We start from the raw sequence: 27,978 nt of genomic DNA on the forward strand, positions 1-27,978 counted from the left end.
ATTTGGTCACAATGCTTAACCATGTGAAACTAAAGATGATGGGTTCCAAGTTTGACATTCCTTTGTTTTAAAGGGGTCAAAAAGTGGTAAAAACAAAAAAAGGACGATGCCATTTAAAGCTAGTCGCTACCATGGTGGCCTTGTGCTTGGGTCTCAAACATTTAGAGGATGTAAACAAATGTTTAATCGCGTGAATCCATATCAAACATATTCAACAACCGCTGTCTGTTGAACTTACAGTAAAAAGTCGCATATTTACACATGAAAGGCTGCAGACAGAGCGATCGATGACAAGGCATAGAAAATATACATAGTTGGTTATTGTGCAGTCTCTCTATGTCGTAGCAATGAACACAAAACGCTAGAGATGTAAAACATCTACGAAACTACTAAAACCTGAGTTTCACATTAAAGCAAGACGGGTTCAAGTATCAACTTGTCACCACTACAGGAGAGCAACAGTGTGAAATGCAGCTACAACACACATGATTTGGTTTGAAAAGGGTTCTGAAATGTTCAGAAAATGAGTATTAATTAAAACAGATTAATACTTTGAGACTTATTAATTGATTAATTACTCAGACACAACATTGTCCTGCGTTTAGTTATTTGATGGTGCAGAAAAAAAAACATTTCAGGCAGAAAAAAAACGTGATTACACTTACGCTTGATACTATTTGTTACAGTACAAAATGATATCAAAAAACAACCTTTTGGATTGACTTCATACAAAACAGTTTACCCATCATGTACTCTCTCTTCAAAGTTCTGTACAGCGCTTAAACTAGACAGTTGTCTCTATTTTAATGTCAAGACTTACAGTATTCCAGTCATTTTATGGGCAACTCTATTATGACTGTCCAAGCATAATACAATCATGTAGCCACATCAGTGCTCAAGTGCACACGAAACAGACTCAAATAAAAAGGGAAATAACTCTTCAGTGACTGATTTCAAGGTTGTCTTCGTAAATAAGATGTCCATCATTTAAGTGGTGCCCACTCTGTTAACTTATTTGATCAAAAAAAGGGTTTTAGGACAGGAATTACAGGTATTTGTGTAGCAAAGATGATTTCTCCGACAGCTTGGAAATCAAACCCTTCAACACTTCTGTTGTTTAGTGCTCGTTAGTAATCACGCTCATGACTTCATACATCCACTGGTTTGCATTCACTCATTTTGAGAGCTTGTAAGATACGTAGCCATTCAAAAACTTAATTTAATTGTTAGAAATGATGCAGCGAGACATTCATTGCCAGTACTTGAACTAACTTTTCCAATCTTGAGTGGAGGGCATCGATCCTGAAATTCAGACTCGGGAAAACATTATTAGACAGCTGGATATCTGAAAAGACAAAGCTGCAAAGCATACAGCGTACCTGCTGAATTAAAGTTGGATAACTTATGGCCTCCAGCTGTTCACAATAAGGCAAAAAAGACACAAACATAAACAAATGCTGAGATATCTGATACTAATTACAATTTTGCAAGTGATGGATTCATGTACTGTGGACCTCAGTGTCCACAATGCAAGCTACGGTTCAGCTGGAGTTACACTGCAGCAGCATCCCTGTAGAGTAAGAACGTGTTTGTGTGTTCGTTTGGTTGCCGGTGACCAAAGAGAGTGCCTTCATCCTCTATTGTTTGTTCTGTTTCAGCTTCTCGATGTGATGACAGAGTTTGAGCGCCGGGCCCAGCTTCAGTCCCATGTACTTCATAATGACATCACTGCGCAGCAGCATCAGAGCTCTGCCATCAATCTCCTGCAGAGAGAGGAGTCGTTACAAACACTTCCCGTGTGGACACTTCCATCAAAATGACTATGACTTCATTAACATGCTGAATGGTGGAAGTCTGATTTGCCTTGAGGAGGGAGACTGAAAGCTCAGGGGGAGTGTATGTAACCAAGTGACCGCACGACACAAAACAGTGAATGAAAACTAGTGTGGTCTGTTAACGTTTAACAAGGACGAGGAAGACAGTTTAAATGAAATACTCACGTGTTTTCTGAACAGTTCCACGTGCGGGCCGAGAGTTTGGGGGTCCGCCTCTTGGACGAACCGCATGACCTCATCAACTGACCAGGAAGAGGCGTCGCTCGCTGAACCCTCCTTGTCCTGTTTCAGGTGGTCTGAGCCTGTTGTTGAGCTGGCTGCTGTAGAGAGAGAGTGTGCAAGAGAGAGGACAACCAAATCAAATGAATACCTTTATCAAATAGTACAACTTCTGCTTATGATTGAAAACATATATTTAAATTTTGTACAAAAAAAATGAGGCCAAATTAAAAATATATGGGGGGAAGTCCCATTTTAATTAGGATGAGCTGCTCAAAAATGTACCATTTGTTAAGTAAATGGTCAACTGGAGGGGAAGGGCTCACCATCCTCTTCTGGAATCAATTGAGTTTGGAGCAGTGGGGCATAAGTCAAAATAATACAATCTTAAAATACAAACATAAGGATATTCAGCAGTGTAAAAGTATTTTACTAAATAAAATAAAATCATTGTCAACAATAATTAGATCCCCTACCCTCCACTCGTCTGGGAGGACACATCTGTCCGAGTTCAGTCGGGTTGGAGCTGACGCGCCGTAGAGGTGGCGGCGTGTGTGTGTGTCCGGGGTAATATGGCCGCTCCTTCTTTGTTGCTCTGTAGTCCGATGCGGTGTGAGGGGGGCAGTTGATGGGAGCGGGATCCTTTGTGGAATCGTCGTTGGCCAGGCCGTTCTCAGGCTGGGACAGTGGTTCTGTTTCAAGAGAGGTTGAGAGATGCTGTTAGTGCTGTGTGAACACAAACAGAAAACTGAAAAGATGCTGACCTGTACTGGACTTTGCACGCAGCCAAATAGAGACTGCCTTATGTAGGAAGAAGAAAATGTCTAAAGTTGTTAGCTTATCAATAGAAACTGTTAACTCTTTTATCTGCATTTAGATCGAAATCTGCACAAAATACACCAGAAAGTTGGGAGAAATCTTCAGAAATTCTATTTCAAAGCAATCTTTAAAAAGTAAATCCTGAATCCACAAATCAATCCAGATCCGCACAAAATTGAAGCAATTTGTACGAAGACATTCTATCTTTGACATAAAAAAACATAATTGAATTTGTTTCATGATGTTATTGCTCAAAGTAAGTGAGTCCACAGCGAACTCCTCTAACCTTCCCTCTTTCTTAACGTCTTTGTTCTTCACTTTCTCCCGTTACAGTTACTCCGTCCACACATTTGCCCACCTGACTTGGTCCTGTTGTAGAAGCCTGTGTTGTTGCTGAAGGGGCTGAATGGCTGCGAGCTGAACAGGCTGTCACTCTCCAGATGTTGGCACATGTTCTCCAGGAACCGCAGCACGGAAGACGTACTGGAGGCGGAGGGCAGCTTCACGTATCGGATACCGTGCTCTGACCGCACTGGGGGGGTACAACACACACAGCTTTTAGTCTGTGTGTTCACACACACACACACACACACAGTATGCATTCAAAGCTTAAGAAAAACAGCAGATGGTTTAGGGTTACCACCCTCCCTTTATAAGCACAAACCCACTTTTTTGTCCCAATGCACACCGCAATACACCCCCCCCCCCCCCCCCAAATACCCAAGCCAAGCCTGCACAATTCCACAAATTAAAATCCCCCTCCACAACCAACCTCACCCACAGCCTTCCCAATCCGGCCCCCCAAGGGAGACCCAATCCCAGCATCCCAAACCAGGTTAGACGCACATGTCATTTCTGATTACAGACACAGTGCTCACATCAGCTGCTGCCACAGGCACTGTCTTTTATTCCTCCTCTCTTTCCCCTGTCATACACACACACACACACACACACACGCACACACACACATGCACGTGATCCATGAGTGTGTGCTGAAACCAATTTCACCTGGCTGATTGCCTATCCAGGCTGTATAAATTAGAATTTATCTGGCACTGCTTTTCAACAAGTGAATTTTAAAGGAATAGTGCAATGTTTGCTTTCTTGCCAAGCGTTAGATAAGAAGAGTGCCAGCAGCTAGTTAGCTTAGCATAAAGACTTGGAAACTGGTGGAAACATCTAGCCTGTTTAGCTCTGTCTAAAGGAAACACAATCTGCCTACCAGCACCTCTGAAGCTAATTACCGTAGCACACTATCTCAATTGACTATCTGTATGAAAAAAATATTTTAAATTACAAATTATGACTATTTCTTGGCAACCAGCAGACTTCAGGATGTTACTGCTCATGGCCAAGAAATAGTCCACCACATAGCCCACTGTAATATGGCAAATTATCATTTCAACACTTTGATTTTTGTAAAGAATGAAGACACACGATAGTGGCGACCTGATAACCGAGTGGTTCGTTCAACGGTCAACCACAGAAAACGTTTTTCACCAGTTCTGCAGGTGAATTTAGATTATATGTGTATTTAACATGGGCACTCATGTTCATCAATTTAGCTTTTTTCTTCTTTTTTTTTTTCATTGAGTCAATGGAGCGCCGGAATAAAAGAAAAGCTCCTCTTTCACACTCTTTTGTGTTTTTTACTTAAAGATTACCTGAAAGGTATTGTCGGGCAATCAAAAGCAAAACTGACATCCCTCCTTAAGGTGCATACCACATGGGCGATGATGCTCTGAGCAGAGTCCCAGGTTTGATTCTCAGCTGGCTGGACCATTTGCTTCCTGACATTCACTCACTCTCTTTCCCCACTATTCTGGTCTCTTTCCACTGTGGGTGTCAAATAATTCATAAAAGGGCTAACAAATAATCTTTAAAAATGTTATGCTAAACCAAGCTACTGTACAACTCTTGACAAGAAAGCAAATAAGCAAAATGCTGCATGATTCCTCTAACAGTATGTATTTATGTGGTCCAACTTCCACTGTCATTTTGAAACAATATGTTGATTAACAAGCTAATTTCAATTTTTTTAAGCAGAATGCCAAACATTTCCTGATTTACTTCTCAAACATGAGGATTTACTTCTTTTATGTGTTTTATATAATTTCATATCAACTACATGTGAGTTTTTATTCGGACAAACCGAGCACCTTGCTTGCTGTCCGTTTCTTTCAGAAGGAACATCCCGTGGTGTTCACTGTACTTACCTCTGATGACCTCTCCTCCTGTGTGGGACTGGCTCTGTAGGAACGACAGCATCACGGAGGGCTGGTAGGTACAGTCCACGCAGGCCTGGACAGCCTGCTGAAGCACTGCGTTGACTGGAGCTGGACCGAAGTGGTCCGGGAGCTGCTGCACTAGCTTTCTGTCAAGGCGCGGGCCATAGTCACCGTGCTTGTTTACATAGACACACACTGGAACGACACAAAGAGACGGGAAACATGAACCAACCTAAACATTGTTGGATTGTTGCTGTTGACTGTTGAAATCCAACTGGAATCGACCCGCAGAGAGTCAGTTGTATCTGTTCTAATATTTACCTGTGCAAACCACATTTGAGCCGTTGCTCTGGTTGTTGTCTGCTGGGACGTGTCCGGAGCTCAGTCTGGTCTCTGGAGGTGGAACTGTGACTGCTGGTGCCCCCAGAGATTGCACCACCTGGGGCTTCTTCTGGAGCAAACAACAAACCAACCCTCTCTCATTAACTCTCTGTAACCTACAAAGGCTGTTAGTTAATGATTTGTTAAAGGTGTATTTTAACTCTTTCACTGCTCCATGTGAACTGCACCGCAGCGCATAAAGCAGCTACTAAAGCAAAGCCGCTCTCCTCATTTATGGTGAGTAAACATCCTCAAACTCCTCCCTCCTTTAAACGCTCCACCTCTGACCGTGTCTCCTCTTTATCAAAATCATTTCTGCCAAAATACATATAAACATAAAATGACAGGGTTACTGGACCGCAGCATAACAGATTACACCTCTTGTGACATCTCACCTTAATCTTAGGCTTGGGCCCTCTCTTCTTGTGTGGTCTGGGGGCCAGTTGAGCCTCAGAGCTTGTTCTGACAGGGCTCTGTGACGCTCCATTTGATGCTGCTGCCGCCGCAGCCTCAGCCGCCGCCTTCAACAAAGCGATGGTCTGGGATTTGGGACGGCGACCTCGGACACCCTTGCGCACAGGCAGGGGTGGCAAGGGGTTGGGCAGTCGGTATGAGGTCTGCATGGAGGAGGAGAAGGAGTTGGAAGAGGAGCGACGTGCCGCGAGGGAGGCTGAGGTGGAAGACACGGGAGCGAGGAGCGCACTAGGGAGGGTAACTGGATAACATGGGATATGAGAGGGAGAAAGATATTGTTATTCTTTGTGTGATGCACATGTTAAATTGCATTGCACTAAAAATGGCCTGCAGAGGAGATTTGTTTTGATTTTTCAGAGTCCTCTGAGATTGGCAGGTCCTTTGTATTTAGCCCCTCCTTACAATGAAATCAGAGTCAAAAGTCACAAACCCCCAGAGACCCGCCTGCGGGACGATCCCTCAAGCCGTCTGCTTCCAGCAACACGACAAAAATAGTGATTATGGTGATCTGATTTTAAATATTTTTAATAGAAGGCACTAGATATTAGAGGCCAGTCTCTATTGGGAGTTCAAAAAATCTGATGACAATATTTCAGCTCATGCTAGTTTTTTAACACAAACATACAACATTATATCTTTGTAAGAATTTTTTGAATTTGGTTATTAAAGAATTGTGAGCTGGATGATTGGGGGGGATGAGTATAACGGTATAATGCAGCCAATAAAACACACAAAAAACGATGGTAAACTATAGTGGGCTACAATAAACATGAAATGAAGAAGACTATGGTGCGAGTAAATCAGTGCTATGGAGTAGTTCAGCTACTGGTAATGTTGCACCCTTAAAATGAACCGTCCAACAACATGTCCATCTTTGTTTGCAACTTTTATTTACAAACCCCACGGTTAAGCACAGGCACGTTTTGCCTTCAGCCTGCATCCATCACGTTCTCTCAAAACGCTCTTAAAGCGACAGCGCTTTCTTCGAGACATATTTAAAGCAAATTATTTTACACAGACACACTGATAGTAAATTAGCAAGAAATATGAATTGACATATTTCAGTGCGCTACAGTAAGCTTTTTGTAAAGCGAATCATGTCAATATTTTTCAAATGTTTTTCAAAACATGGCACTGTACTAACTGTACTAACATTTGTTATTACTCATCAGCTGATCTGCACACAGACACTGGAGTGCATATTAACAGATTTAGAGGGAAAATATTAGAAATGGATTATTAGAAATACCATACTGGCCCATTCATAAATTTAAACAACGAACAGTATGTGAGTTTTAAATCGCTGCTTTGGTTGAACCAAACAAGGGTTTGTATATGTGAGCTTTAAAGTCCCTAGAAGTTCTTTGTGCTGACTGTGGCATATTTTTGCATGGAAACTCAAATTTTACAAGCTTCCAATGGTGGACAATTACTTTTCTGGGTACTGTATCAGCGATAACCTTCAATTGGCCGATAATATTAAGCCTGGCTGGTATATCAATCAGACTACAGTACACTGCTGTTGCAATCCAGCATCCTGGTGGTCTTGGTGTGCCAATTATCATAATGGTCCCAGGTTCAAGTCTAGCTTTGCTGCATGCAATCCCTCCTCCTCCTTGTGTCCACGATCCAAATAAATGAAAACAAAGCAACCTGCTTGAAGGCGCTTCATGGATCACAGAAACCCTCCAACTTCTCAAGAAAGAAATATTGTTACAAAATGCCAATCAGCTTAGGTGTTGAAATAGAAAGAAAGTGACAATAAAGTCAGAAAAGGCAGACTATAGTTAGAAAAGGAAAATATGCAGTGGCACCACCACCACCCCGTTCTGTCTTTATTAGCTCTGAGCGTGACTCTGTGATATGATCACATAATCATCATGTTTGAAAAAAGAAGAGAGCAAATGAGAGAGAGAGAGAGAGGGTGAGAGAGAGAGGGGGGGAGAAAGAGAGAGATAACCATCTCCTATTTCAACACCAACATATTGCTTGGTTAGAGCAGGGGCCTGAGAGTGCATGTGGAGGCTCTCATGGGGCCGAGGCTTTCATTAGAGCCTGCTTGACTGACGCGATATGGAGAGACTATGGAAGGTTTACAGTGTTCTCTGAGGGGCCGGCCGGGGCACCCTGAAAGCTGCTTAATTGGGAAATGAGAGAAAGTGGGCACAGAATAGAGTCGTGTTCTGTTTCAGCGGGTGAGGTCTCGCTCGCTCACCAGGAGTGGTCACACAAAGCGTGCTCAAAGAGGAACAGAAACAGCAACCTGCAGTGCACGCAGCGGCACGCTTATTCACACCGAGCTAGAAGCCATAAGCCCCACAACGGCAGATCAAAATGTGTTTGTATCAGCCGGTTTTAATTCACCATGGGAAATCTGAGTTGGGGGGGGGGGGGACTTCCTCTGATCTTTCATTGTAAAAAGGAAATAATCCATTCACATCATGTGACACACACCAAAGCAACATGTGCCATTTCCAAACTGCCGATTAATGTCACACTCTACCGTTTAGTTTATTATCACTTTTTTTTTGTAAAAGTCGAATCACCTCTGCATTTTTTACTGCAACTTTCAAAGACAATCGGCTTATAAATGCACTTCATTCCACAGTGGCTGACAGAATCATACATATTCTGTGTCCTCTTGTTCAAGAGCCTCAGCGAAGAGGGGAAGTGATATTTACACTGAGAGGAATACTCAAACCTAAGCCTCTGTGTTTTGCATGGCAACACCATTTCATCAAATGGATATATTCTAAATGTTTTGCATCATTTTATACACTGTTTCCCCAAAATACATTGTGACATATCTGTTATCTATGGAAACTTGTTTGGCTGCACAGACTAAATAACTGTGCCAAAACTGGAAGGCTGCTTGTATGAAAAGGGTTAAAGTACATGTAATGCCAGCTCCTTAACTCCTTATTTGACCCACTGTCACAAAACTGAAAAATTCCAGTTGAAATGATATAAAACAGAGAAAAATAGCAAATCTTCACATTTAAGAACGGGACCAGCAAATGTTTTGGTAGAATTAGACAATTATGCAAATCTGAACAGCTCAACTCTATATGCAGGCGACCATTGTTTTCCATTCATATCTGTACTAAATGAAAATCAACAGTAACCAATTTCTGCCGGATGTAAAAGACGCATCTGAATTTGAAGCACAGCGGTGTGGTTTGCACAACGGTTCGATGTGATGTCAAATGTGATTCGTAGCATGGCTAAGATATGCAAAACCATTCATGTAAACAAGTGTATTATATTATACAAATCTAAATCTGCTTAAAAATGACGAAAAAGAAAAAAAATAAGTATTATTAGCCTGAAAAAAAAGTTTAAAAAACAATTTGCGCATCGCATCCCGAGCATGGAAACGGTGCAACAAAACAGACATATGGTACTGATCATGACGATATAATTCCAACTCGACCCGTTGACCCGTGTAAGCTACAGCTCGAGGAAACGTGCGTGTGTGTGAGTGTACGTGCACGCATGAGAACGGGGTCGCTGAGAAGTGTGTCCGCTGTCTGGGGGTGGGGGGAGGGGCTCCACGGAGTTGCCTCTCATCTAATTACAACCACCCCGAGCAAACAGTGCAGTCAGCCACACACACACTGATGCTGACGCCGGATGAATCTCGTGAAGTGCAGATTCAGGTGTGTGTGACTGTGTGCAGACTGCAGAGAGAGGGAACTCACTTAAATAGCTTCATGTCAAAACGTTTTTAAAAAACAAGGTTTTCCTGCACAAGCTCTTCGGCGTGGCACACAAACAACAAAAATATCACTCACGTTCTACCGAGACTTGTATGGATGATCACTTCTGAGCTGATCGTTTAAGTTCACGTCGTAAAAACGAAGAGTGCAAAGAGTTAGTGGACTGACAACAGATATCCACGCATCCTTGCATGAGCCTTTTGCTAACTAATGCCTGATGCTTTACACACGCACACTAAAAAAACGTATGATCAAAAACACATGGAGCTCCAAACATAATTGGAGCCAACAATACTGTTAGGTCTGCAGACTTTGAATCTTTCTGAATAACAAAAGCGTCTCTTGCAATAAATGTGACCGAATGCAAGTCGTTCTAAAAAGTCTCCGTGCCAAACAAAGAAAACAGTGTCAAACTGTAGCTTTAATCATTAACACCAGGGTAGGAAACTGCTACACATGTGAGATGACGTGCAACGTTCATCTGAACAGCAGATTTAAGCTTTCACTTCCCTTTTTCATGTTTGACCAAGACACAAGCACAAAGGCAAGCATGAGTTATTTTAAGTAAATTATCTTTTCTATTCGAGGACAGAATTATCAAATCTTAACAAGAAATGATTTCCAAGACACAACTACAACTTCCTGATTTGACTGAATGACTTTCAATGTGTTCATTTATATTGATTTGTTACATTCTAGGGGAGTTTAAGTGAAAATAAAATCATATAATGCATAAAAAGGAACAGAAATACTTCAACACAAAATATTGTCTCGTAAAAAAAAACCATGTTATTGCTACTTAAATGTGCCTGCACATCACTTCAGCATACTGCAACTGGTAGATGTAATCCTAACACATCCTGGGAGAGATAAGTAACGGGAATGTAAACTGTAAGCCTCGCAAGAAGTTTCGTTCTTTCATTTTAGTAACAAAGTAGACAGAAACGACTTGGTAGACATATCAAACTCACCAGGAAACCCCCTCCAACAATGCAGAACTGCGCTGCTACAGCTGTGTTTTGTGTAGTCGCAGCAGGCGCAGTCGTAGTGGTAATAATAGCGGTGGAGGTAGCGCCAGTGATAGTAGTAGTAATGTCCGTAACAATACTAGTCCCTCAGTACAGTCGCTTCCTTGTTCTCTCTTAGAAGAAGCTCTCTCTTTGGCGTTTCCTCTCTCTGACTAATTTTTCCTCTTCCTAACTTCCTCTAAAATACTCTCCTCATCTGCACTTCATTGTCTATTTTCTGTCTCTCTATCAGTTGCTTTCTCAGTTCGGTGAGTCTCTCCCCTCTCTTTTCTCCCGGCAGTCGTCCACAACAAAGCCCACGCTGCTGCTTCTGCTTCTGCTGGTTGAAGCCGCTGCAAAGCTTCCCTCCCAATGAATGAGCAGGAGGAGCAGGAGGAGGAGGGGGGGGTATTCAATTTGCATATGGGCTAGGGAGGGGTAGAGTGAGGGAAAGAAGAGTGGGTGGGTGTGGTGGGTGGCGTGGGAGGAGGAGGGGGGTGAGTTGAGCCGTTTATTCATGTTATCTGTAGGCCATATCGACAGTCTACATCAGTCACCTGCTTCTCAGCAAGCCCCTGGGGGAGGGAGAGGTGATGGGGGAGAGGGGTTCACGGTGGGGCTCCAAGAGCGGATGGGGGATGGGGGGGAGGTAAAAGGTTAGACTAGATCAGAAGAGTCATGATTGAAACGGGTGAAAAGGGGCAAACTCCTGGAGTTGGTGCACACATCAGCAAGCGTTCCCTCAACATGCACACACACACACACACACACACACACACACGCACACACACACACACACAGTCTCTCAGCCCAGAAGGAGTGTAACCCTAGACTATTCAGACATTCCCTGATGAAAGATGGCCAGGTCCAGCTCCAGGAAACAGTTGCCCAGTCGGATATCACCCTGGCTCTGGAACAATGTGGAGCGGAGCAGTCAGAGGAAGCCTGCATGGGAAAAGTCCCTTCAGTCGAAAAGTTCTTAATCTCACAAACTAGCTCTAACGTTTTCAAGAATGAAACTAGTTTTTGCTGTTTGTGTGTACAGCATGATGCTTCTTAATTAGACATGGCTTACAGATATATATTTGTTTGACTTTGCTTGCATTCGAAATGTATCTTCAGGTCTACTCTTGTCAGGACACCAACCGAGAATTGGCTTTGTTAAGTCTATGAGATCCAAATCACACTGATGGTTGATGACTTCAAAAATAAAAGAAGAGCTAGAAAGTTACACTGAAAGAATGCACAGATATGTTTTTTGTTTTTATATTACTAATACCTGAGTAAATTGCGTAAAAAAAAATCCTCATTTCCCACTTTGTTTCTGTCTACATGAATCAAGTATTCAGCAAATGAAATTGCATGTCTACAAGTTCATTATTGCCCAAATATAGAATATAAAGATAACAAAATATTATTTTGCCTAAAACAGTAAAAACAACTATCATGTGTCTGTATATCTGCTAAAATACAGAGATGCTTTGTTATTCTATGCATTATTCAGAAAGCACCATTCTGCATTCGGACCCAGTTTAATATCAACATAACATGTAAAAAAATGTATTTAAAAAAAACTATTTTTGCGTGATGGCCCGTACATAAAAGGGAAAATAATTGACACATCAGATCCTCTGTTACTTCTTAGAAAAACGTGTCGCAGGGTCACAGCAGGACAATTTTGATGAAAGCTAATTAGAAATGTATGAATGTAATTGTAATTACAGAGTCTCTCACATATGTGGCTAATTATCAGCTCATTAACACCTCAACTAACCCCTACGTATTCACTTACTCCCATACGAACATAGCTGTCTGGTGATTAACATTATCCTGCTGGCAGTGGTGGGCCGTCAGGGCCAGCAAGGCCTTCTCTGCTGGCCTACAGACAGAATCACATTTTCCCATTATCTTATTTTCTCATTGCACAGTTACTGTCTTCCTCAGTTGCTCTGCTTCCAGTGCAGCTTGTTTTAAGTAGAGATTTTATCCAATCAGATTTCACCTTTGTGTCTGTGGGTAAGAAGAGAGGCCCGAGGCCTGCAGACTCACAAGTGAATCCCTTTGCAGTTTAAGTGAATGGGGACGATATTGTTGATTGTCATAGTCTTCAACCAAACGTGGGAGTTACTCCCACAGCAGCTCGGCATATTCGTGTATCTGCACTCTGCAGTTGGTGTATTTATAGGTGTTGAGCCTCATTTTTACATGGAACAAATAATAACCATAGCTGTGGCGTCATAATGAGGTGTTCCAGCTGCAGGTCAGCAGTGAAGGCCCAGGTATGAAATGCACGGCCCGCCACTGCCTGCTGGGGTTTTTTCTATTTACCTACAAACTCCACCTACACAAAGAGTAAATCTGTCGACTATAAGTAAGCAAAGAGCAGAGGCTGGCTTCACAAAGATAGACTTTGACTATGTGGCTCAAATCAAACTACTGGTCAAACATTAGATAGACGTATTAATTCATCTGCTGCACGAAGCTCTCGAGTTCTGGACTTAAATACAACTCATTTGCCAAACATTCTGAGTAAGCCAAGACTTTTTTTCAAAAACAAAAAAAAAGAGAAACCGCATCAAACCGCTCGGCTTCGTTCTGTCCAGCAGAAAAATGTTGTCTTTTTGAAAAATTCAACAGTTACAAGGACTTTGTACTGGGAAAATTCAGCGGAGACTGTCACACTAACACCTTCCAGTCACAGAAACTCTCAGTGCAGCGCAGACCTGCAGCAGAGCTGAGCGGCTGTGGCTTCTTCACGTGACAGGACGCAGCGCTTCTGTTTACGCATCGGTAAGATTCAGGTTATTTTCTAAAAACAGCCTACTGAGCTCTCTAAGTAGTCTCTTGTTTAGGTAGATTTAGTTAGAGATTTAGGTAACCAAGATAAGTTTAGGTTTACAATAAGTCACTCTTTATTCTCATGAAATGACTAATCTGAGAGTAAAATTGAGCCTTGCCTAACACTGCAGACTAATCTAAAATATCTTCGTGAAACTGGTGAGCTCTCGATGCGGATATGGGGAAGTCACATCATGACAGCTCCCTTTACACACATGGATTAGTATTTTGTAGCCAGGCAGTCTTGCATGGACCTACATCGGAAGCAGACATCAATGTATCTCTGATGTATCGATACATAAACCTGACTGCCTCAATGCCCCGAGGACTGAGAGTAGCGTAACTGCTGCCATCAATCAACAAAGTGGAGGAAACACAAACACACACACACACACACAGGAACACACACTTCCCATTAATCAATAATGGTTGTTGGTCTGGGACACCAACAACAGGGTAAAGGGGAGGAAGTTGCTCAATATAAAGAGCCAAACTTTGAACATTAAGCCTAAGCATTAGTGCAAATCACATCTTGATATACTCCTGTAACCGCTGAGCGTAATTACCGTATAAGTATACCCTGGTTGATAATTAATAGTTCAGTACTGCATTCACACTCATATTATCAACCAGAGCTGTAATTTGCCAGACACATAGAGGGAATGTTTTGCCTGGCGTCTATGGAAAAATTAGGAGCATATAAAAAAAGAAACAGAAGGATTATCTGAAGGGGACAAATGTGCACATTTGATAACTCTTGAAATGGTTAGAGAAGCACTTTAAAATATTTTTAAATCAGATATTTTCCAAGCATTTAAAAAGCTGATAGCATATCTTTCTTGCAAAATGTCACAGTGAACTGAAAGCAGAGAAAAACACCTGCAAATGTGTTGTCAACAAATATTAATCAAGATAGTATACATGGGAATAAACTGAGAGGTTACAGCCTCACCAGGTCATTTAGGATGACGGCAGCTCCAGCTCGTCTTATGATTGTGTAGCATTTGTTGTAAAGTGTTTTCATCACCTGTTTGCTAATTTTACTCCAAAATTTTGTATTTTTTCTGTCTATTTTATGTATTTTCAGTGTTGTTATCTGTGTTTAGTATTGTTTTTATTGTGTTCTCTGCAACCTTTTATCCTGCATCCTAGCCAGGTCTGCCTTGCAAAACAGGTTTCCAACCTAAATGAGCCTTTAAGAGCATGCTTTCAAGCTGTTTTTCACTTATAACAATTACAGTTACAACCTGTCTATAAGCTGCAAAAAAGCAAAAAGATGCAATGCCTAAGATTAATAAGGGCTGACATGAAAACATAAATCTATGATTAGATACAATTTTTACATTTCTGTTGATACTTTCCTCCTTATCTACATAGACTGTTTTCCCGCCAACCACATAGTTCTACAGAAGGTCACAAAACAGAGGCTGTTTTCAGTTAAATTCAATGACGTGCAAACACAACTCTATTCAGAGGATTGTAGCCTGAAATGTGTTGTTTCTGGACATACATGACTAAATCTGTACCTCTGTGGGAAAATCAGTGATTGCCGGTTTGCTCCAACTGCCAAGCTGACTTGCCACATCTTTCAAAATCTTTCAAAAAGGCAAAACGGAGCTAAAAACAACCCAAACAATCACACGTTTAAAAACTGCCTGTAGTTATGTAAAGCACCGGAGTAATATACGAGAGACTGGCCAGAAACTGGAATCTATTCCAGCAGACTCGCTGAATCTTCAGAGAACTCTGCAGCCTCAGTGTGGAGGTGAGAGCTCACAACCCCACCAACAAGGACAACCAACTCAAACCAAAACAGACAGAGGAAAACAAAACAGACAGAGGAGAGTCACAAATGAAAATCTGACCTCAACATTCCACAACTGACTTGGTTCTTCCTTTAAAAACGTGTTTCAGTGGAAACCAGTGCCGACAAGATGTCACACAATGGCAGCATCTTCAAGTATTTATACTGTTACAAGGAACGAACACTTTACTAGACAATTACACCGCCCATTATACAGCGTTATTTATATATATATATATATATATATATATATATATATTTTATATGATACTATATAATTACTTTTAATAATTGCTATCAATTAATGCACCTAAAAATACATCCATGAAATCAACCAATGTAAGAGTTCAGAAACATGTAACGTTGTTGATTACGATGATCGATCTCAATCTCTTAAATCATTTGTAGTAACTTGATTTCACGATTTCATTTTACAGCAATAATTTGCTCCCTATTCTGCTCATCACATTGCCAGCCTAATAAGACTACCGGTAACTTTTATGTTTAGCAGACACATCAACTGAATCAGTAATTATAGTTCAACAATATGTCGTACACTGAAATAGGTCACTTACTCATGCTTATACTTATTTACGTCAGTGACATTTTGATTGCAGGATTTTTACTTGTATTGAGTATTTTTACACATTTTTCCTTGACTTCATTGAAATATCTGAGTACTTCCTCCACCACTGGTCACAATTTGCCACATATTTAGTCAAATGCTAGCAGGGAAGCAAATTCTGATCGACTGTTTGAGACACATTGTGATGTCATGTTTTTACAGACTGGCTGTTATGTGATGTCCTCGCTTCACTGTTTTATTTGTTGAATTCACACAATTATTTTACAAAATTATTTTATTTATTTATTTGTTTATTTTTATTGTATTGACTGTTTTATTTCTGTTTCATCTATTGTACTGATGTATCCGGTTCAACTCTTACCTTGGTTGTCGTGCTTTGTCAGGCCTCAGTGTTGAGCTTGCTGTTGTAGTTATTATTGCCAATAGTTGCTGTCAAAGCACTTTGTAAACTTTGTTTTTAAAGGTGCTATATAAATTAGTTATATAATTAAGTTAGTATTATTATTATTATTATTTTAAAAAACGTTGATTAAACAGTTTTTAGTCATGCATAATTCCTGAAATTATCAGGATACTATAATTAATAAAATAACAATTTGAATTTAAGTGCGATTCAGTTTTACTTTCTTCAATGCAATCGTTAGCTGACATAAACTGATAACTGCAGCAACAAACACAAAATGTTTTGCCCTGGTCAGGGGGTACTTGGCTGGTAAAATATTTCAAAGGGGGTACATTGTTGAAAACCACTGCATTAAAGAGTTGGCTCAACTGTGTAATGCAAATCTGTGGTATCAGTGGAAATTCATTCATGTATTGTTATTGAGGCACAACATTGCACAGAACATATGAAATTCACAATTTCCAGATGAGACATTGTACACACGACTACACGACAATAAAACATAACAATCAAAGCAGCACTTACAGAAATTTCCAGGCGGCTGCAAGCTGTGTTTTGTCAGGACACACCAGCCGACGGGGAAGATGTCTCTGGAGTCGAAGGGGCACCAATAGTCAAAGGCGCCTCGCCAGCCGTCAAACATGACGAAAATCTCCTGACCTCTGACCTCCCCAACTGTGGCGGGACAAATCAGGTAAGGGTTCTTTCTGTCCACCGCTTCCAGCTTCATACCAGGCTGGAAGTAGTTTTTTGCTGGGCTGGCTGGTTCCTGAATATACACACACACACACACACACACACACACAAATACGTACACATAATCAAGCAAATTAATACTGTACAATCACAGAATCGCTGTTTGTATCTTGCAAGTCTTTGAAGATGCTGACTAATGAATATACACAACTTGAATCATATTTTATTGAAACAAAACCCTGCTTTCTCCACATTGTGCAGGAATAAAAACGATACTGTATGTATTGACTGGCATGCTGCTGTGTCTGATCCAGTGTAAATGGCATATGAATGGCTCCCCCTTGTGTCTGTGCTGATTACTTCAATAGAAACAGTAGAAAAAGTTGAAACTACCATTACATGTTGCTAAGTCCAGATTTATAGTTGTATCAATTATGATCCCAAGCGTATTGACAACAATCTGCTGTTATTAGTAGGTTTAAATGTTTGAGATTATGTGGGGGTTTTTTTGCACTGTTTTAATCATTTAATAGCTGGAGTTCTTAACATTGACTGTGAGAGGATTAGGACACCTGGAAAAATAGGCCCCATTTCATACAGTCTCTGTCAATCTATTTCTCATGAAACCAGGAGAAAACTGACAACACATCTGTCAATTCATTCTGACAACTTCAAAGGTTGATCAGCTACAGTAAAACAGAAAGTATACTGTAATATTACTATTTCGTCCAGTCGTCGTTACCTTTTTAAAAGCAGAGGCAGGGGCCATCTCTGCTCCACTCAGCGTTCTTAGGAGGAACATAGGCCACGACGAAGCACTCATCCTGAAGCCTAAACACAAGGCCAGATTTATTAAATTGCAGACAGAGGTTGGTGTTGTCAATGAGCAGGACTTTCTTATGTCAATACTGGATTTACATATGAGTTTTGCATACGTGTGACTCGATTTGTTTGGTATTTGCTTTGTATTTTTTCTAACAAAGCCAAACGGTCAGCTGTTTCTCCAAACTGGGAAAACGATCAAAGATCTAGACAAGCTCCACTCAGAAATAAGGCCTCACCATCCTGAGAATGACATGATGCCCATTCACTAATGATGTGACAAAGGTTTAAGTTGTCCCAGCCATGACAGTGTGACAGTGAGCCAACAATACCAGGACGCTGAAATTGAAGCAGCTAAATGGAATTCAGCCATAATTTATTTTAGTTATTCACACCGGTGCTTTACCTACCGTGACATGTCAAAAAGGTCAGTCTCTACATACCCACACAGTCCTGAAAAGAGATCTCATCAGTGAAAATTGAGTGAGTGGGTTTGAGTGTGTCGGGGGCTTTAAGGTTCAAATGATGCCATCACAATATTATATCTTTAATTCACTGTATGGCTTCCTCAAGTGTTAGTGTATTTTACTGAGAAGAAATATATTTTAATGCAGAACTTGTTTACTCATCTAAGAGGAGAATGTTCTGTGTCTTAACAGGAAGTTTAGCGTTTGTTTTATCACACTTCAGTGAGTTTTACTTTCTCTTCTCATTCTGGTCTTTTCCCTGGAAAGCACAGAAAGCTTTTATACGAGAGAGACCTTGTGATTTCTTTGTCTTTCTACAATTGCAGGGAGGTTTGGGTATTACCATGTCTGATGTGTTGCAATAAAATGCTTAAAGACAGTCCCAGAAAGTGTGGTCCTTGTTAACCCACTACATATCTATCACATTATGAATAACAAATCAGTTTGAGACAATTATTAACATATTTCAACTCTCAAACAAATGTCATGTAAAAATAGACAAATATCTGTCAACTCACCCAGCGGTGGCTGCAGCATGTCTTCGTTCCTCTCGCAGGTTCCTATTGGTTGGATGTCTAATGAGTCGACCAGTCTCCAGAAGTCGTTGGTGTTGTCACTTCCATCCAGGCGCAGGCGGAGACGAGTACCCATCATGCCCATCACCGTTGCAATGCACACAGAGTTTGAGTTGCGAGGGTCCCGCGCCTCAAGCTTCATACCTGCTTTAAAGTCATTAGAGGGGGTGACTCTGGACTGCAGAGGGACACACAGGGACATTCAGTCACTATCATGCAATGTGAGGACACTCATGACTGGAAGACCCATAAAAAATGTAAAACTGAAAATGTAAATCTTTAAAATGGGTCATAATAAATATATACTTTCACTTAAAAAAAACGACCAAATTGTTTTTATAATAAAGCTGGGCGCTGACTGGAGTAAATCGACCGTTTGTTTGGGACTATTTTCCGCCATGGCTTTACAGCACCAGCTTATTTGAGGATATATATAAAAATAAGCTTCCATATGTTCATCATAATGATGAAACATGTCACTCACAACAACGGAACGGCTCATTGATGTGTTTTTAGTCTTTGGACAACAATGTAGCTGTATGGCAGAGAGGAATATCAGGCGTTATGTCCACAGACGTTAGTTGGAATGTATGTGTTGTTGATTTTGGTCATTGTTGACAATAAGAAAAACTAGAATATCACCAGACTTATCCTTAAAACAACACCTTTGACGAAACAACCCCTACTTACGAAACATTAGACATGTCCTGACTCTGGTTCATGTCACACTGTATCTAACATTGACAATATTACCTTGATAATCATTACCTGTTTGAATGAAGTCGGCGATGCTGCAGTGGAGGATGTTTGTCTCAGATAGTCTTCCCACCTGAAAGGTTCTATCAACAAAAACAACCAACTGATTAATTAAATATTGGTGTAAAAACATGTAACAGAAAACATCGTAAAACATTTTAGAGGGAATGTTACTGACCATTTTTGATAAAAGGTCTGATTTTCTATTTTATTAAACCAATAATAACATTTTTGGCCACTTGAGGGCAGCGGAAACAAACAGAATACAACAGTGACCTGACTTTAAGCTAACGTTAGCTTTGACGTTTATTTGGAGAACTTAGTAACGTTATTTACGGAGCAACATCAGCATTCATTTGGACTAAAGTGAAGTGGAATACTCAAGTTTTTAACTCTTTTATGCGTCTCTACTGTGTCTACTGATGGGAATCCGCTAGACAGATCGACGCTCGCTAAAGTTTGGCGCTCGCTGCTTCTTCAGTTTCACCGGTGTTGACAGTTGGATCTGTTAGCTCATCTCCACTACCCTGTTTTTATATAACATATAATTAATCATTTAAAAAAACAAAAAAAACAATGGCAATGTCTTTAATTTCAGTGTATTGGTATTTAGTTACTCCATATCAATACCAGGTTATATCAATCTACTAACCTGTACCAGCTTACTGCACTGGACACCAGTAGCAATAGCTTCTAAAGATGCTTCAGTAAATTACTAAATACTTTAGCAAAAGTCCGAAATTCAAAATGTTACTAAAGTACAAAAGTACTATCTTCAAACTATACTTAATGTATCAAAAATAAAATAACTCATGATGCAGAATGTCTCCTTTGAAAGTGTTATATTATTATAGAATATTGTATTATTCGTTTTTTAACACTAACAAATACGGTACATGTAAGAGCATGTGGATGTTGAAGTTTTAGATACTTTGTATATGACTAAATAAAAAAGTGGATACTACTGTACTGTCATATAAGCATAATATATCTTATTTCATAGTAGAGAGTAACTAGAAGGGTCAAATAAATGTAGAGGAGTAAAAGTACAAGTATGTCAAACTTGTATTTAAGTACAGTACTTTAATAGATGTACTTAGTTACATTCAATCACTGCTCGACACATATCTTAATATTGGATTTTAGTACGTCTTCTATTTTACAACATTGTTTTCATGATTTTTTCTTTTCAATAGCTTCCATGTAATGTGACCCTAACTATAAATCAATATCAAAAACAATTACTACACTGGACACATACAGCATGGAAGCTATTGAAAAATTGCTAAATCAATCGATAAAAACTTTAATTTTTTAACGAGCACATGAATGTATATAGGCCTTGGGCAGTCACCAAAGTACTACTACTGCTACTGCTACTCCTAAAACTACACACAGATGTATTAAAGTAAATCATAAACACAGCAGACCTAATTGTTGGGATGTTCAATGGATTGCAGCGAGAGAGAGAAATGCCCATTGTATGCTTATTTATACCACAGCTGCTAAATCTGCACAGTTCAGGAAGTTGAGAAGAAATATGCAATTAAATGATAATGAGGTGAAGGTAATCTCTGGGGGAACTGCTCATCAAAAACTTGGTAAAAACCTCAGAAAATGCAGCTTAACATGTAACTTATGAGTGCTTTTGTTAACCCACCCCAGAAATGACTGAAAAAAGACTAAATAGATTGCTGATCACTGTTAACACAAGTACCGACACAGATGTAGCTGGATTCTATTTTTAAAAGGTGTTAAAAGAATTCTGACTCTCAATGAAAGGATCAACAATGAAGAGAAGAAGAAAAGCTCAGAGATCAGAGATGCCAACCATTCGATTTGTCGAGAGGAGGTCCTGCTGTGATGCTGCTTTGTCTCTCTTTCTCCTCTTTTTGATCTGAAATCCAAAGATGATTGAACTGCTCATCAGAATGTGGGAGCTACTGAAATACAGACTGTAATTAATGTGAGAATGAAGGCATAAAACATGTGCTTGGAATAGCTCTAAGAAAAAGATGAACACCCAAAAATTCTAATTATGTGGTTTTTGTTTTATCTTTCTGCGTTTGTTTTATGACCAAACCGGCGTTTAGGCCTGTTAGTACATGTGAGAATCAGCCTTAAGTACGACAGTGACAGTACACTACCTCTGTGTGGCGTTCGGCCCATGATGACCAAAGTGAAACGTGCGGCTGGAGTCACACAGAACGTTACCTACACAGACACTGGAGAGGAGACAGAAACAGTCCAAAAACGTCACAAAATACCAGAATGCACAGACCCACTGTAATGCATGCTGTGGGATGGTGGGTACTGTTGTTTCATGTGATATTTCACAGCATTGCCAGTAAAATGAAGGACAGGGACTTTAGATTCAGAACTCGAAAACACATCTTTGACACACATCACCATTAAGATTATAAACCTACATGCAAACGTACTTCTGTGTTTTCCCCTATAGCTTTGCATCAGCTTCTTTTGTGCCAAATACGTCTTTTAAAAAAACTACTGTTGGTTTATAAAGCACTGAATGTTTTGGGGCTACAATGAATGCATGATCTGCTGCTCCATTATGAATCATCCAGACTCCTCAGATGGTCTGTCCAATCTTCACATCTAACCCGAATGATATACTCGTGCAATATCCAAATCGCAGGAGGCGCAATATTTGTTAAAGGCAAGACATGTGTCCAAATACCATTCTGATTTAGTTTTGTGGTAATGCAGAGATGTCCTGTATTCTACAAACTTGAGAAAGAAATCTCTGTTTGGTACAAATCACACCAAAAATATCCCACCATGATCATTTTTATATAATGTTCACTAATAAGAGAATAATGAAGCAAACATGATCATTCCGTCCATTACGGTGAATCATATCGCAATTGCAATATCAGTCAAAGTAGATCCTTATTTTTTTGTATTTTGGAAGATATTTTTTTCAAAATTGTTCAGCCCTCGTCTCAACGAAACACAGATACGTTTTTATCCAACAGATACGACAAACTCCCAGAAACTCCAGATCTGCTCAAACTCCCAGTTCTTACAAATCAAAGCTAAAGACTTTTCAGTTTGTCACAGCATTTCGTACTGTAACTATTGTGTAATTTATAGTCTCCTGTTTAATCGTATTCTAGTTTAGCTTATTCATATCTTCTATTTAATGTTACTCTATTGAAACCTATTCAATCATGTGTTTTTTTTATCTTGTCTAATCCCATTTTTAAGTCTTAAAGCACTTTGAATTGCCTTGTTGTTGAAAGGTGCTTCACAAATAAACAGGCCTTGCCCGTTTCTCTATGTAGTAAGATTAAACAGTGGTAATATAGTTTTGTTTTAAAAGGTCAAGTCTGGTGATATTTTTCTTGCTGTCAACAAATCCAATGAAAAGACCAAGACCAACAATGAATCCATGGCCAAAGCCATCGTTGTTGTTCACAAACGATTAAAGACACAATGAGCCACACTGCTGAATTTACGTGTTCCATCATGAGCATTAACACACACACACACACACACGCACACACCACACACACGCACGCACACACACACATGCACACACTAAATATTCACTAGAGCACCAAATGTGTATCATTCTACAGCTGAAAATAGTCCCCAACAAATGCACCATTTCACAGTGTCCAGCTGTGAAAATAACTTCAAGCCAATATTCCATCTAAATACATTACCGTCATCCTTCCTGTGATATCTAATCTGATACTCACAACTTGGATATAAACACATGATATTCTATCATTTACAAAACTTTGCACATCAAAAATAGAACAGCCATGAAGGATGCATTGTATCTCAATAAGAACATCTTATCCTATTAATAAATCATATCGATAAATACTTATCCCATATACACATTTGAATGAAGAGGTTCAAAGTCCACGAGTTTGCAGCTTTGCTACACAGCTAACATTTACTCCTGATGTCCTGTACAAATTATTAATCAAATAAAATTGTTACCACACTGTTTACGCTGAAATTCAGGCCTGAACATTGAGGTTTACAAACCCTCCGAGCATGGTCCCACTCCCTGCCAGTGATAGCTCAAAACTGAAGCAGGGAAATAATCCAAAGTACCAGAGCATCAAAAAAAAAGTGATGCACTCTGAAGTAAATCCAAAAATTCAAAGGTTAAAATCCATCCAGAAGCCAGACATTGTCTGCTTCACCATGTGCTTGAAAATCTCAGCATCTGCAAAGCATTGTGGCTGACCCTCCCTCTGAAGACCCCTCTCTGTCTCTGCAGTGAATCCCATTGAGTGGGAAGAAGCCATAAAGATTCCAAGCTGCCATAAAAAGCCATTAAGACGTGTGGATGCGGGACGTCTGCTGGCCGACATGAAAAGGATTCTCTGCTCTCCGCTCAGCTGCAGACTGTTCAGTGTTTGCACTGGTCTGCCTGTCTCGCTCAAGAGGGTCACACAAAAACAAAAAAAAAATGCCCAGCAGACCAGGAAGCACTTCATTTTTACAACCCCCATTTGCCACTAAGGCACTCACTTCTCTGGGATCAGTGTAATGTTGAAGGTAACGCTTTCTGTCAAAGTGTTACTGATAGTAGATTTTCTCTGTCGTGGGAAAAGATTTGGATGTAACTTTATACTTTACTCAAAGATGTTTTGTAATTGTGATGCTAAATTTGAATAACAATAAAGTATTCATACTGCATTGTTTTACTTTTTTACCATGTTCATTTATTGTGTTACTTCACCAATTTATACATTGCACCTGAAGTTATGTGAAAGACATCATGTTAGAATGTTAGAATGAGGGCTAATGAGTTATTCCATTAAGAAATAAATTACTTATAATGACTTTTACAATCAATTCATTAATTGATGAAGTCTAAATGTCAGAAATCTGTGAAAACGCCCATCGCAAGTATAGAGCCCAAAGTGACAGATTCCAATTCCGTGTCTTGTATATAGCCCAAACATATACATATACATATACATAATTATATATGTGTATATATATATATATATATATATATATATACATATATATATATATATATACATATATATATATATATATATATATATATATATATATATATATATATATATATATATAAATATAACATTGTTCTTTTAAAATAAATGTTCCTTTTTTAGATGTCCCCAAAGACCTTGTTGTGTATGATCAACAAGTTCAAAACCTCAACATATTCACAAACAATCACATAAGACAAAGAAAAGCAGCAAATCTGGATCAATCAGATGATTAACTGATTAGTTGAAGGACAGAAAAATGACTTGACAACTCTTTTGTTCGTTAATTAATAATACCAGATGTGGCATATATTTGCTGGTTCAAACCTCGCAGAGTTTTTTGCTGCGTTTCTTTTATTCATGTCACTGTAAACTAAATATCTTTAGGTTTTGGGAAATTGTTAAGACATTTTACAGACAAAAATATGAATCGATTAATTGAGAACATAATTGGAAGATTAACTAATAATCTTGGAAGTATAGGTAATATCTGACATTATTGCTTCAAAAAATGGAAAAAGTAAAAATGTAACTATTACCAAATAATGATATAAAGCAGAGGAAAGCAAATGCTGACAAAGCAGCATTTTTTGCTTGATGATGAACTTAAATGATAATCGGTCGTCAAAATAGTTGCTTATTGATTAAGTCGTTTAAGCTCTGCTTGATATTCTATTTGCAATTTATTTTAATCATGAAGACTTAAGAGAGTTGACAAAGTGAGTCTCTACGTGCAGTTTACCCTGCAGCTCATCTTTGAGGTGAATATATATATATTTTTTAATTATAGGCAACAATGAGATCAACCTTCAAAACCAGACTGAAACCCGTCCTCACTGCATATCCTGGTGTTCTCTCTCTCAGGCGGGTCATTTAGGAGACAGGGGGGTAAAAGGATCACGTTACTGCCGGGAGGCTGAGGAGTGTGAGCCGCTGCAGGGCGTCTAACCAAAACAAAAACAAAAGAACTTTCAATACAGAGTATTTTTCAATAACACAGCTGTTGATGCAGACATTTCGGTCACACCACACCTCTGTGGCACCAGGTCGCACGTGTGTTTGTTTGATTGATAAATAATGCATTTCTTTTTCAGCGTGCAGGATTTAGGCTCGGAGGGGGAACCACTGAATCAGCAAAAGATGAAATGAAATCTGAAAAGAAAAGTCCGTGACGCATTTTCATTTGCGTTGTGGTCACAGTCTGTGTGCGGGACAGTGGTCACAGTGGCTAAACAAACACCGCGAACGTTACATTACATCAACGGGCGCGATAACACGAGGCTGCGGGATCATAAAGGAGGTGTAGCTGCAGTGTAACCCTCTGCAGGAATCCAGTAAATAGAATGTAGCTACTGTACGCACCAAGCTCTCCGCCTGCAGAATACAGTGTAAACACGCTCTGCAAATCCACCACTGCAGGGACAAACAGCAGGAAGCAGCGCCGCTTTAGAACGCGAACCAGAGAGAAACCCGTCACCGGAAGCACACGAGACGAATAATGAGACACGAGCTGTATACCAACCGTTTGAACCGGGTATTTTGATGGGAGATTCCTCACTTTCTGATGCAAGCCGCCATATTCGCTGCAGCTCCGCGCATGTCCACCACGCAGTGCTGTAATTCATGTTTTTCCACTGGAGGTTGAACAAAAAATAAAATCAGACAGAGGAGTGGGGAATTATTAATTCGTCGTTTTTATTGAGACGGATATTGTTTCATGTTGGGTTGTGCTAATAAACTGTATGGTGTGGGAACGAAAACAGAAACACTGACGGTGCTGTTTCCTGTTTTTTATGCAGGAGAAGGTGATGAGAACGACTCACGAGAGACTCAAATGCAGACACTATCAGATGCATGCGAAGTGGCTGCTCATGAAGAAAAGAAATGGTCACTAAATGAAAAAGACACACCATTTCCAAAACATATTGGATTGAGTCTTTGTAATAAGAGGCGACAACGAACCAGCCCAATTACGGGAAATTGGTGCTGGCTTTATTGATTATTAATGCTGAAAGAAGTACCCTATAATCCTTTTTAATACAGTACGAACACCATTGTGTAAAATTACTGTTACAAAAGTCCTGTATTTTTCCTGTATTGTCAGAAAATGTTACTTAAGTATCAAAAGTATTCAATAATGATTATATTACTTTATAAATTATACATATTGATACATTTACTAAGCAGCTGGTGAACGTTGAGTTACTTTTAACTACTTTATATGTGTATATTTACAATATCACATTACTTTAAAGTACTTTTAGACATCTTTCATCAGATAAAAACATTCATTTTATGCGAACTCTGGCTCATTTGTAGTTTTGTTTTTCAGTTGATCAGTGAGAACTGCATATCAAATGATACATGATAATAAATAAAATAAGGCTAATTTCCCTGGGACCAACAAAGTTGATCTGATCTATAAACATGCTTGTTTATTACGTCTTAAACTGTAACCTGTAGTGTGATACAAAAGTAAAGAATGCAGGTTTAAGATTAACAACCTCTTCCACGCAGTATTTTTCATTCCTGAAACTGTCACTGACAAAATGAGAAATACTTTCTTTACAATCTCGAAAATATTCAAATCATTTTCTCTAAAATAAGAAATGTTTCAGGAAGGTTTTCTTCAGTCGGGACTGAGACCAAATGCTCCACATTGTGTGAGCTCATGTAGTTAAAAGCAAAATGTCACTTCTGCAATAACACATCACACATAATGATGAGTCACTATCCCATAAGCCACTTGTGGAAACGTAACTGCATTAAGCTACTTGTACCTATTGAATCATTAATGCGATCTATATTTAAAATGCCCTCTTATCTGACCTTTACAACAAATGCTAATTCGTTTATGATGAATTCTAAAAGCTCTGTCTATGAAGTAAGCTCCATTTCAACCAGCATGGAAAAGTTAATGCACCATTCATAATCATTTCATAACAGCATTCAAAGGGTCATTATGTATAAAGAAAAGGCTTTTTGAAAAGAACATTTTTCTCATAATTATGTACTTGTATTATAGTTGTAATATGACACATCAATACATTATATAATGAGGTATTTATGGCTGTTGGGCAGGGAAAACCAATGGGATGCGGACGTCAAACACAGAACACATGGTCTTTAGAAAGAAGAAGAAGAAGAAGAAGAAGAAGAAGAAGAAGAAGAAGAAGAAGAGTGTTTTTGCAGCATCTCGTGTGCAAAATATCCAGAACACCTGCTCATTCGGAAACCGATGGACCCAGGATTTGTGAATCCAGTGAATTCACACTGATCCGCCAATTAGTGCAGTCATGAAGGGGAGGTGTAGGTGGCGGAGAGCGGAGACGAGCTGCAG

The 27,978-nt window shown here is 39.6% G+C and overlaps 1 protein-coding gene across 1 annotated transcript; it reads right to left on the minus strand.

The window, feature by feature from the left end:
• Positions 1-26,192, minus strand: scml2 (Scm polycomb group protein like 2). The gene is made up of 14 exons (XM_079283973.1): positions 26,161-26,192; positions 21,777-21,854; positions 21,461-21,526; positions 19,642-19,712; positions 18,817-19,051; positions 17,752-17,840; positions 16,839-17,082; positions 5,878-6,152; positions 5,423-5,552; positions 5,090-5,296; positions 3,232-3,405; positions 2,531-2,746; positions 2,001-2,155; positions 1-1,763 (listed from the first exon to the last, which is right to left on the minus strand). The coding sequence occupies exons 2-14, from the start codon at positions 21,796-21,798 to the stop codon at positions 1,638-1,640; spliced, it is 2,010 nt and encodes a 669-aa protein (XP_079140099.1). The 5' UTR covers positions 21,799-21,854; positions 26,161-26,192; the 3' UTR covers positions 1-1,637.
• Between the last annotated feature and the right edge of the window lie 1,786 nt (positions 26,193-27,978).

The sequence above is a fragment of the Melanostigma gelatinosum genome (assembly GCF_949748355.1).
Source record: "Melanostigma gelatinosum genome assembly, chromosome: 2".
Taxonomy (NCBI): domain Eukaryota; kingdom Metazoa; phylum Chordata; class Actinopteri; order Perciformes; family Zoarcidae; genus Melanostigma; species Melanostigma gelatinosum.